Genomic DNA, 12,346 nt, shown 5'->3' with positions numbered 1-12,346 from the left:
AAACCATCGCAGTTTTATGTGAAGAGAAATAATGATGGAATTTGCCATTTTGCCAGCACAAAACTTTCATAGAAGTTGCATATTTGAGTACATTCTTGCTGTGGGGGATGTCAGGGCACAAGTGATATTTATGGATTCTTACATGAATCTGCCCATTTTTGTGTATCTGTTTAGAATGCTAATCTGTTCTTTCTTCTGTTACAGCCCCAGTATTTCCCAGTCTGAGCTCTGTTTTGGAAAGTACTGGAATAGATACTTTCAATGGTAGTCAAGTCCTTGCCCGGATCCTTAGTTTGGAAAAGGTAATTTCACTCAGTTTTGTAATGGACTGATAATAACTAGCAGTTGAACAACTGCCTCTGAGGTTAATACAAGCATCTCCCAAACAGGAAGAGATTTGGACACCCCCCCCCCCCATTTGGAGTAATATCGCAGGAGGATTCTTTTGTCAGGAGCTCTTCCATCAAAAAGCTTAATCCTCAGACGTTCTGAATTCAATAAGGTCTTGGACTTTTATTTATTTCCCTATTAAGTGCCTTAATCAAACTTAAGATTTTCCTCTAGTAAGAAATAAGGTAGCATTATACATAATCTTCTAATTTTCTGAAACAGAAGTAAAAAAGACGTATGACAGCAGACGAAGCTCTAATACTACACTTGGCTGCCTCATCCGTACTGATAATGCCTTTGGAAAATTTGAGCTATGGAAAGTATCTCCCCAAAGTAGTAAAATCCTTCTTTAGCATGGTTTGGAGAGCTTACTTATAGATCCTTCTTATTTTCAGATTCCAGATTACCAAAAAAAAAAAAAAAAAAAAAAGATAACAATTTCTATCAGAGGCATAAACTGGCAGCCTGTGAGCTGTGTGTGTGTGTGTGTGTGTGTGTGTGTGTGTGTGTGTGTGTGTAGGGATATTAGGAAATTAAGTTTGAATGCCTTTGGGCAGAATGGTTTCCCTTCAGTTGAACATAGTCCCTACTTTTCCTTATTGTCTTTCATTCAGCCAGATTCCTACATTTATTTGGCTGGCCTTTGCTTTATGTGCTCTTCAGAAATTAAGAGAGATTATTTTTCAACATTTGCTAATAGACTTCTCTCTCCTTCACTCACTGTCTCTTGTTATCTGTCATGCACACATGCACACACAGGCATTTTAAATAATGCATTCATGTTTTGTATGGTAGACATTTCTTCCATCTGGATGGAACATAGGCTATAGGACATAGATTTGACTTCTATTCATATTTCAGTGATCATAACCTCTGCAGCTTAGTATGACTCTGTTAGTTACCTTTGAATTAACATTCTGTATAAGTGAGGCATCTCAGTAAACTCGTTTATGTAAATAAGCCAAAGAATAATGCAAAAAGTGATTCCAAGAAAGGCATTATTACCCATCAAGGCCATTCTGCCAGCACTGGCTGAAATATAAGACTTTCCCATTCAATTTAGTCTAGATGTTGAAAGTCTGGTTCTAACAAGAATAATATTTGAGATACCTAAAGCTCCCTATTTGGCATAGGAAGGCCCCAATATGCTCAGTTAATTCCAATTTAAAGGCTCCCTAAATCTCATCAGTATGTAAATGGGAGGAAGTTACTTTATTCCATTCTCTTTCTTCCATATTAGTTCCTAGAAGCACAAAGTCTTCATTGAATCAGTTAAATACTTTAATATCTAGAGTAACAACACTATTCTCAAAAATACTGCTTCATTGTATTGAAACTCCCAAGTTCTCTTTCTCATATGGAATAAAATTTCAGAATTTTGTGAAGCAGCACAGAGTCATATATCCAGTGGAGATAAGTCAGAAATGAATTTTCTATGTATAGATACATATTTTTAGAGTAGTTGGAGCAGGGAAGGGTTGTAAAAATCAGGATGACATATTGATGCCTGTGTCAGCAATCTCTCTGATTCCTCTTTCTTTCTCTTTACTGCTTTTTGCAACCCTTGCAAAAATGAGTGGAGAAATCATTTTGGAGTGAGTTTATGTGTAATATTAAGAAAGAGATATGGATGAATGACTGGAAGACTGGCACTTATAGTATATCCTAGAATAAGTGGATCCTGTCTTGTTCCATTCACTGAGAAGTTGCATCACGGGATGGCGGAGTGTAGCTTTTGTGACATAATATTAAAGGGGAAGATAAAGTTAATTGGCCCTCACCTCACAGGGTTATAAGAATTAATTGTTAGAAAGGACCCATTAAATGTTATAACTAACTATATTGGCTCTGTAAATACCTAAACAACTTAAAATGGTGAATGTGATCCCTATTACACCTGAAATTAGTGCTGTGTCTGTGACTGGTCTGTCCTGAGAAGTATATGGAGGATTTAGGATTGCATTATTAAAATGCTTTTCAATTATTGCTGTCGTTAATTATATACTTTTATGTGTTTTCATATACACATTTTCTTTTTTTCTTCATATGCATAATTTCTAAATAAACTATTTGCTTTATAAATGAAACATAAGCCATGTTGGTCCGTTTCTCTAAAAAAACACTGTGTGTCTTGGATGTCAAAGCTCCTCCTTTCTGGAAGTCCAAAGATTGCAGCCAGTTTCCCGATGAAGGGTCACAGTTAGGACACCCAGGTTTGCTGCTAAATGCCCAGGAAAAACTACAGTTTTTAAGTCTGAAGATTTTTGTCAGAAAAGATCTGGTGCATTTAGTTTCTCTGGTTGGAGACAGGAAATTAGTTCAATTAAACAAATCATGTATGAATCATTTAAAACATAACAATGACAAGAATTATCACCATCATACATTTTCTTGTAACTTTTCATAAATAAACCAAATGTATTTTAGTGTTACTTTAATAGTAGCTATAATGCGGGACCTTAAAATGGCTATTGTGAAGGCAAGTCAGTTTCCTTGAAGAGAAGACTATTTTATATCTATATTTATTAACGTTATTATTTCACTCTTCTCACACATATTTTTAGCTGTTAGAGCAAAATTCAACTTCAGAAGACATACGAAAAGAACTGTGTGAGAGCTATCCAGATTATACTGCTCATTACGTCTTCTCTTGGACAACTCTAGGGAAAAACGTTTTTAACAAATTTTGCCTATCCAATATGACCTTTCTAGAGTCTTCTCTCCATGAACTAACAAACCAATTCTCTCAGGTAAGTGTAAATATTTTAATTTGATCAAGACCTCTTAAGCAATGAAAGAAAATGTATTGCTTTCATTCTTGTATCCACAAAGTGATTCAACTTGAGTCAAAGAGTAAGTCCATAGCCCAAATGGGGTGGGTAATACTGACTGGAATGTGTGCTCACCCTTGGCATGCACTCCTTACAGAGATTCATACACAATATCTAATTCTAAGTCATGTCTGCTTTCCATTTAAAGGTGCAGGATTGAAATGATAACAATGTTGAAACAAAAATATTGCATTATGATTATTGTAGGCACATTTTTTGTAGATGGTTTTGCTCTATGATGAATGAAGATTGTTTCCTCTGTCATATTTAAGTAAGATTACTCAGGCTATAATATAAGTTTAATAATTTAACTATTGGAGCCATTAACTCTCAGAAATGAGAATAATGGGTTATCTTCTTAATTTTTCTCACTAACATCATACCTACTTTGAAAAGCTGATTTTTGATGAAACAATATATCCCTCTCCTCAAAACATTGTATGTTAGGGACAAGGACTTTATACCATAAAGTAGTAATGACCACTTCTGTATGCTGTTCTTAAACTATGATATGCAAAGAAGATATCCATAGTCTTCATTTAATGAAATCCCACATACAATGAACGATCACAAAAATACTCCGAATTTTCTTCAAATTTTATAAACAGGACTAAATGAAAGATACCCACTTCTGATACTTTACTCCTGATTCTCTGAATTTTACTGTAATTTTCATTCAGTACAGAATGCTTGAATTACCTTTAGTAATCTGAGTTTTCTAAATGAACCTGATTAGAGACACTGTTATAATAACCCCTGTTAAACATAGAGCACTTAAAATTCTTTCTAAACAAATTCAGTCATGTAGGTAGAATGTTTGCTTAAGAATACATTGTTCAAAATCATATTCTTGGCATGAAAGAACTTGAATTACAACTGAACAAAAGCCTGACTTTACCAATATGAATGACTTTATTAAGAAAATTACTTTGGGTGGGAATATAATGAAGAAATACTTTACTTGTTCACTGGATCCTGTGATACAGAGCAGGAGCAGAAGTCACAGTTTTTATTTGTTTGCTTATAATACAAGATGTGATTATTACATAGGTTCACTCACTATAAATCATTTATTGTAACTAAAGTTCCTGGTATGGCAACAGAACTTTGAAAGTATTTTCTTTCATTAAGTATGTGTGTATGTGTAATTATAGTAGCAAATATATATAGATTTAAGGGTTCTGAAACCAAATAATAAATAATATAAAGTCTACTAATAGATACAGAGAAGATTTGTCTGTAAATCCTAAACCAGATCCTAGGGAAAAACAAAAACATGACCCAGAAGCTAATTTCATTTTAAGAAATTAATTTTAATTTCCAAAATGTAATTAAATATATTTTGTATAAATACAGCTTTGTTAACCAAAATTGAACTATGCCAATTTCTGGAGGTATAAGAAAAAACCCAGTTATGTTTAAGGATATTGGAAATGGTTATAACTTTTCCAAGTAAAGAATGACTTCAAACTATATGACAATCAGAATTTTGTGAAAGTCTAAATTTTTAATGCCTTTAAAAACGGTGAGCCATGTGATTACAAATGCTGAACTCCCATTTTGCCCCGTTTGTCATTTTGCAAGATACCAAGTGATCCCAACAACCAGAAGACAGTATTTCAGGAAATGGTCAAAGTGCTATCCTTCTTCTCACAAGTCCAAGAGCAGCCCACTGTCTGGCAGCTTCTTTCTAGTTTTCCAAATGTGTTCCAGAATGGCACAACACTAAGCAGTCTACTTGGTGTTCTTAGAAATGCAAACAGGTAAGAAAATATAAGAATCGAGTGGGACAGATAAGTCTTTTTTTTTTTTTAATGTTACCTGTGAGGATCACTGGTAGGTAAGTAATTTAAACATGGAGCCAATAATCGTTGAGTACCTTAATGCAGATTTTAACAATGAAGATGAAGGTATTAGTTAAGCAAAGAAAAAACACACACTGCAGTCACCAGGGTTACCCAAGAACACTGAGGAAGTGAGAAGGCACACTAGTCTTAACAAATCTATCGTCGGTTGTTATTGCAGACTTTCAGAAAAAAGGTGTATAGCAGGAGCAGGAGTAGATTAGAACATTGGCTCAGGCTCACTCAGGGACGAGCAGAACTCTGCCTTCAGCATTTCAATTGCCCAAGAATAAACTGTCCCATTGGGTTTTAGTTGATACCATCCAATATCCAACAACCTGTTGGTTGGAATTTTCAACTGAGCCACCTCAGTGGGGTTGGTTCCCCTCATGTGCAGCCAATCTAGAAATCCTCTTTCTAAACCTGCATATTGGGTTGGGTTTATTTGACATATATGACCGAAGATTTGAAATTATCTTTGCAGGAGAAACCCTTTTAGAGGCTGTTTGCCTTATAAAAGAGTTCAGACTACAGCCAGTGTTTAGAATTTAATGGACTCGTACTTAGGTTTTGACTTTGACGTCTGTCTGGCTGATTTGGAAATGTGCAAAACACAAAACAACAACAGCGACACTAGATCAACAGCTGTTGATTATTGCATGTCTGCTACATACCAGACACTTAACTGAGCCCTTTATAGATAGACCACATTAAATCCTACAACTAAACTATTACTCATTTTGTAAACGAGGTGACAGAGGGTCATGGAAATTATATATTTGATGATTATACAGCAAGGGGGGCTTAAAATCTGGGTTTTCTAACTCCAGAATCCAGGCTGCCTCTTTACTATGTCAGTAGGAACACAGTGTATTCCCTCTCTAATGTCTGAGGTACCAGAAGAGAGTGTTCTCACATTCTTTGGAAAGCGTCCAAGAGCTTATGTTTGTTCAAAGACCTTATAATAAGACCTTATGTTGGTACATTAATCTCATTCGATCCCACAACAATGCTTTGAAATTGAGACAACAGATATCCCCATTTTGTAGAAGAGGAAACAAACCCTTTCAAATTACTGTCCCAAGATTTGAGAACTAGTAAGTGGCAAAGGCAGGAAGGACCTGAAGGATGACAAGTCCTGTGCTCTTTCCACAATAGCCCATCATAACTAAATTACAGAAGGAGGAAGATGTTAGGAAGTTGGCTCTCTGTACTGGTCCTCATTTTAGCACTTAGGGTAATTTTCACCCAGAATTTTGGCACTTCATCCTCTTGCTCTTATTTATATTCTGTCTATATAAGCAAACAGGTAAATCAATTAAAGGAGAAGGAGAATCATTTGAATCCTGTAGCATAGCAATAAAAAAGAGTCAGAGTAATAATCTGACCACAGTAAGACATCACTACACACTCACTAAAATGGGTACAATTTTAAAAGATGGGCAACCCGAACTGTTCGCAAAAATGTAGAACAAATAGAACTCTTTGGAAAACGGTATGATAGCTTCTAATGAAGTTAACGGTAGGCCCATATGATGTAGCATTCTACTCCTGGATATATACCTAAGAAAATGGAACCATATGCCCACATGAAGATTGGTATGCTATGTTCACAGCAGATTTATCTATAATAGCTAAAGATCAGGGGGAAAGAACAAATAGCCATAAATAGAAATGCAAAAGAATTATAGTTTATTTATACATTGGAATTCTGCTCAACAAGAAAAACAAACAGATTACCAAGTCATATAGTAATGTGAATAAATATTATGACTACTATGCTGGCAAAAGAATCCAGACACCGCCCCCCAGCCCCCCAAAAAAGAATACCTACTGGATGTATAGATATTATTCCATTTTATATGAAGTTCTCAAATTGTTAGAATTAATTTATACTGTTACAAATTAAATCAGTGGATCCCAAGACAACTGGTGGGAGCATAAGGAAATATTTTGGGGATTTTTGAAGTGCTTTGTATCTTATTAGCATGGTGGCTACATGATTGTATACATTTATTAAAACTCACTGAATTATCACCTAAAATAGGTGCATATTATTGTGTGTGAATTATACGTCAATGAAATTTAAGAATCAAAAAAATAAAAAACAAAAATCCCACTAAATAATATTTCAAGAAGGTAGAAGATCCAAAAAATACTTTAGGGTTAAAAATAAATACATAAATAAAATACTTTAGGCATTGTTTTAGTGAAGTAAATTATTTAGGGTGGGCATTTTACTTTGGTTATTTTAATTATCTTAGAATTTAAAATAAAATTGTTGCACATCATCGCATTATGCAATAGAGCATCTGTCTGGTAATGATTACAAATGTTGTAAACCGGTCTACATAATAATGAAAAAGAAGACAGAAATACCTGAAAGAAATAACTTCAAATTATTTTGAAGTAAATGACATTTGGGGCACGTGGGTGGCTCAGATCATGATCTCAGGATTGTGAGATCAAACCCTGTGTAGGGCCCCAGGCTGGAGCCTGCTTGGGATTCTCTCTCCCCTGCCCCTTCCCGTCCCTGGAGAAAAAAAAAAAGTGGTAAATGACATTTAACTTTAAACAACTCTTTTTTTAAGTGGTCAATATTTAATTTAGGTTTTTATTGCTAATTTATACATGTTTTCTTTTTAATATGGTAGCCCTTGGCTATCTAATATGGCCTTCTAATATGATAACTGCATGTGAATTTTGAATAAAATGCTGAATTTTTAACTTTATTTAAATTGTAAACACTGATATTTGATTCAGTTAATGGTAAACCTTCTCATATGTTTGGAACAGTGTTAGTATATGAACCTACTTTTTCATCTGTCACTATAATGAAATCTAAATACAGATTAATTTTTTTTAAGGTTTTTTTTTTTTTTTTTTTTAGAGAGAACGAGCAGGGGTAAGGGAAGAGGGAGAGAAATCCTCAAGCATACTCCCCACTGAGCTCAGAGCCTGACGGGGGGCTGAGTCCTAGGACGCTGAGATCATGACCTGAACCAAAATCAAGAGTCAGCTGCTTAATCAACTGAACTACCCATACTCCCCAAGATTAAATATTTTCAATGAAAATATGGATTTAAATTGAGATGCTCCATAAATACAAAATTCATAATGAATTTTGAAAACTTAGAACAATAAAAAACTTAAAATATTTCATTAATGATTTTTATATTGATTAGCTATTGAAGTGATAATATTTTGGATGTATTGGATACATAGAATATTTTATTAATAGAATATTCTATTAAAATTAATTTCATGTTTCTTTTAACTTCTTTAACATGATCCTGTAAAATTGAAATATGTGGCTTGCATTATATTTCTGTTGGAGAGCCCTATTTAAACCATTTTTAAAAATTTTTTGTGTTTTTTATTAACATATAATATATTATTAGCCCCAGGTATACAGATCTGTGAATGGCCAGGATTACACACTTCACAGCACTCACCATATAAACCATTATTATTGTTATTAAACTGATAGTGTCATTAAGAGTCATAATTTCCTCACATAAATTACTGTATAGCAAATTAGGGTCTCATTGGTTTATCTTACTCTTGTTGCTCAAGTAATAAGAGATAAATAAACCCCACAAAAACTTTAGTCATTTCCTTCAACATCTTTTTATATTTTTGATTGTACATTATTAACCCATCACCCAAACCAGATATATAATGTTACTTTTGTGACAGAAATTAGCAAAAATGAGCAATCTCAAAAAATTCAAGAAGTATATATGGAAAAACCATATGTGATTGTCATCATTTATGAGAAAGCTATGCTGAAATGCAGATCATGAAAACTCTTCTATAAAATTATCTTTAATTTTTAAGAGACTTTTTTTAGATAACTTCCATTTTTATATGGTAAAGAGCAGGGGGAAAAATCTATGAAATAAAATAAAAATATTTTGGTCAGTAAATGGTTCAAAGGATTTCAGAGAATATGAGGGCCAGATGTCATTATTTTTAAGTCAAACTTTCTGTTAGAAAAAAGATGATTTAGGTCTACTGACATTTTATTAATGATATTCTTAACAATAATGTTGACAGCTTTAATGAGATTGCCAGTTGTTCAGTCTTTGAAGGTGTTACTGTGAGACAGCAGATCAGGTGACTGAGACAGAGGGCCAACTTGGGACAGGGCTGGCAGAAATCTGTAACCTGAGGCCGTCTAACTGGTCTCCATGGTCACCAGGTTTAGAAGCACCCCAAAGTCTGAGAACCAGGAGATTCTTAGGGCAAATATAAAAATGCCTGAGGTATCCACTGTTATGTATATAGAGCAGAGATGAAAAAAATACAGCTTAGCCTCTATGGCCAGATACAATAATGAGCTAACAATGCCCAGGGGTTCTGTGCAGAAATGTTCTGCCCTCCTCCTGCCCAGCAATGTTGGGGCAAAATTTCTGTGCCAGAGGCAAGATGTAGAATGTGCACATACTGTATCTCTTGCTGGAGTGAGCCGTTAGTTGACAAGGATACATGGGGAAAACTGTTAGCAAATTGGTACATTTAAGCCTGCAATGTCAGATTGTTAACAAAGCCTGTTGTTCTAGTTACTACTCGTGTAAATTAAAGCATTGCCCTTGATTATTGATATAAATCAAGTATTTGGGGAATTCAGATGTACAATGACAACTTTTTTTTTTAATGGCTAAAAAAGACATTTCTTAAGAAAAATTTTTTTTTGAAAATATGGAATGAACTCAGATATAAGTGAATTTGCTGATTGGCCTTCCCCAGTGCAGACTGCCCATCTTACTTGTAACATAAAAATTCTAGGAAGATAATGCCAGTTAGTCTCGATACTACTTTTGAGCCACCCTTAGAGTAGTGCCTATGGGACAGTTAGAAGATAGAATGACGTCTTTAATTAGGGCAAGCTCCATTTCTTTTTCAAAGACATTACCATTTGTTTAGCAAAAATAAATTTTAATCAAATGCTTAAATAATTTTTATTCCTGGAATAGCTTCCTTTCTCTCTGGGCTTGATTTTTAACAAAAATAATTTCGAATATTTAATTTTTCCCTTAAAAAGAAAAAAAAAGTCACCTTTCCATTGGATGTTTCTATTCCTAACCATTTATTTTTAAGTCTTAACAGAAACAACTGATGTGAACTTTACTCCCTTACTTTTAAGCTCTTGAGTTCCCGAGTCTTTAGAATCTGGAAAACGTTTTAAAGCACTCTGTCTGGTTCAAGAACATTTTGGGGTGATTTTGTGCATGAACAGACAAACAAGTAATTAAATGACAAAAGCAGCATCTTGTCTCTTACGCTATAAGAATAATTTTCTATACTGTAGCCATTTTCTCCTTGAATTTACCTTTTGTTTTTGTCTGCAAACCCTGAAATGTGATCTGGTTTAATTATTTTTTGACTCGTTAGTGCGCTGCTGGGCTTGCAGAAGGTTTATCCACGTGTCACAACTAATGAAGGTTTCAAAACTCTCCATAAATCTGTGAAACATCTGCTGTACACTCTGGACTCCCCAGCTCAAGGTATTGTACTTCCATCTTACTGTATTCAATTATGAGACACGAAGCCTGTTAGGAATATAAAGCGGAGTGCCACCGAAGCAATCATTTATAGATGATACCATTCTTGGGTAGGCAAATATGCCTGGACTAAATCTGGATCTCTAGCTAATCAAAGAAAGGAAGAAATGGCTGAAAAAGAGGCTGTGAGTTTCTAGAATGTTTATATTTAGGTGAAAATGATTTCTCTTAGCTTGTAAAACTATGTTTATACTTGGTATGTAAAATAAATACCGGGACCAAGCCTCAACAAATAGATTCCTACCACTTTTTGGAACAAAAGCCTACACTGAATTGCAGGATTTTTACCCTCATTTCCAAATTTTGGCTTTTTAATCAGGATTAATTTTTCATTGGTAAAAATGTATCCTTCGGGGTGCCTGGGTGGCTCAGTGGGTTAAAACCTCTGCCTTCGGCTCAGGTCGTGATCCCAGGGTCCTGGGATTGAGCCCCCCACATTGGGCTCTCTGCTCAGCAGGGAGCCTGCTTCCCTTCCCCTCTCTCTCTGTCTGCCTCTCTGCCTGCTTGTGATCTCTGTCAAATAAATAAATAAAATCTTAAAAAAAAAAGTATCCCTCAACCAGCCATCTTGAAAATATATGATGCACATTAGTGTTTGAATATATTGGTATAAATCTGCTGTCATTCCCAGTAAGATAAGCTATTTCATGTTGCTAGTGAGTCATATCATGTCACCTTTGCATGGATGCAATAGCATTACATACCGCCTGCATGGACATACACAGATCTATACACACAGACACATACAGACATAAATTTAGGGCCATTAAGAATAAGTCTCTACTTTCAAGTACCAGGTAAAATGTGTGGTTAGCATTTCCTCTTCCGAATGAGTTTAAAATTATGTTTTCTCAGTTGAGTTTGTCAGCTTTCAAATATGCGGATTTTATCTTTAGATTACAATAAGAATTCTGAGAGCATCAGGTCACAAGCTGATTGTTCATTATACTCTTGCTCATTAAACTCTTAGTTTTCATGTGGATACAAGTTTGGATAGGCTTTGAAGAATTCTCATTGGATGGTCTGACATATCGTTGCAAACCAATTTCTGTAAGGCTAGAGCATTTTTTATATCTACAATTACAGAATTAATGACTAGGTTGCAAGATTGATTGTTGTTAAATTTAATGGTCCTGACAAACATTGGGAAAAAATGCTTGCTCTTAAAAAAAAAAAAGTCGTCCAGGCCAGGAAACCAGACTGTACTAACAAACACTAATTATATCCTCTGTATTTTTTTAATTTGCATTTTGAAGACTTGAGAACTTCGAGTTTCTTCCTACCACTCTTTTTCTTTTCATCTTCAGACTCACACCTTATAATTATATAAAATAAAGGGATAAAGTTAAAAAAATTCTTACAAAGGACAAAAGCCCATCAATGGTCTGCTTAGAAGCCAGAGAAGTAAGCAGCACTTCTAATTAACTGAGGCTTCAAAACACTTTCCCTGGCAAACAGTACAGCTCAGTTTTCAATATTTAAGAATGGCCGTCTCATGTCTGTGTGTATGGTAATGATTTTGGCATGTATCAAAACATGTCTTTGGATGGTCAAGTTGACCAGGAAAGACATTCAAAGACGTGTTGCTGTTTATAAAATTTGAGGGGCTTACAGTCATTGTTTTTTTTTTTAATTGACAGAGAGATAGAGAGCACAAGTAAGCAGAGTGGCAGGCAGAGGGAAAGAGAGAAGCAAGCTCTCTGATGAGCAGGGA

The 12,346-nt window shown here is 34.8% G+C and overlaps 1 protein-coding gene across 2 annotated transcripts in view; it reads left to right on the top strand.

Annotated features, from left to right (window-relative positions):
• The window catches only part of LOC111141847 (ATP binding cassette subfamily A member 12), a 170,696-nt gene that overhangs the window by 67,221 nt on the left and 91,129 nt on the right, over positions 1-12,346 (top strand). For both annotated transcript variants that reach the window (XM_022494689.1, XM_022494698.1), the window contains exons 5-8: positions 205-302; positions 2,955-3,140; positions 4,806-4,984; positions 10,463-10,575. In XM_022494689.1, coding sequence (XP_022350397.1) covers positions 205-302; positions 2,955-3,140; positions 4,806-4,984; positions 10,463-10,575 — 576 coding nt within the window. The remainder of the gene's footprint in view (positions 1-204; positions 303-2,954; positions 3,141-4,805; positions 4,985-10,462; positions 10,576-12,346) is intronic.

The sequence above is a fragment of the Enhydra lutris genome, unplaced genomic scaffold, assembly GCF_002288905.1.
Source record: "Enhydra lutris kenyoni isolate GAN:26980312 unplaced genomic scaffold, ASM228890v2 scaffoldscaffold1, whole genome shotgun sequence".
Lineage (NCBI taxonomy): Eukaryota > Metazoa > Chordata > Mammalia > Carnivora > Mustelidae > Enhydra > Enhydra lutris.
This window is presented reverse-complemented; position numbering and strand designations above follow the sequence as displayed.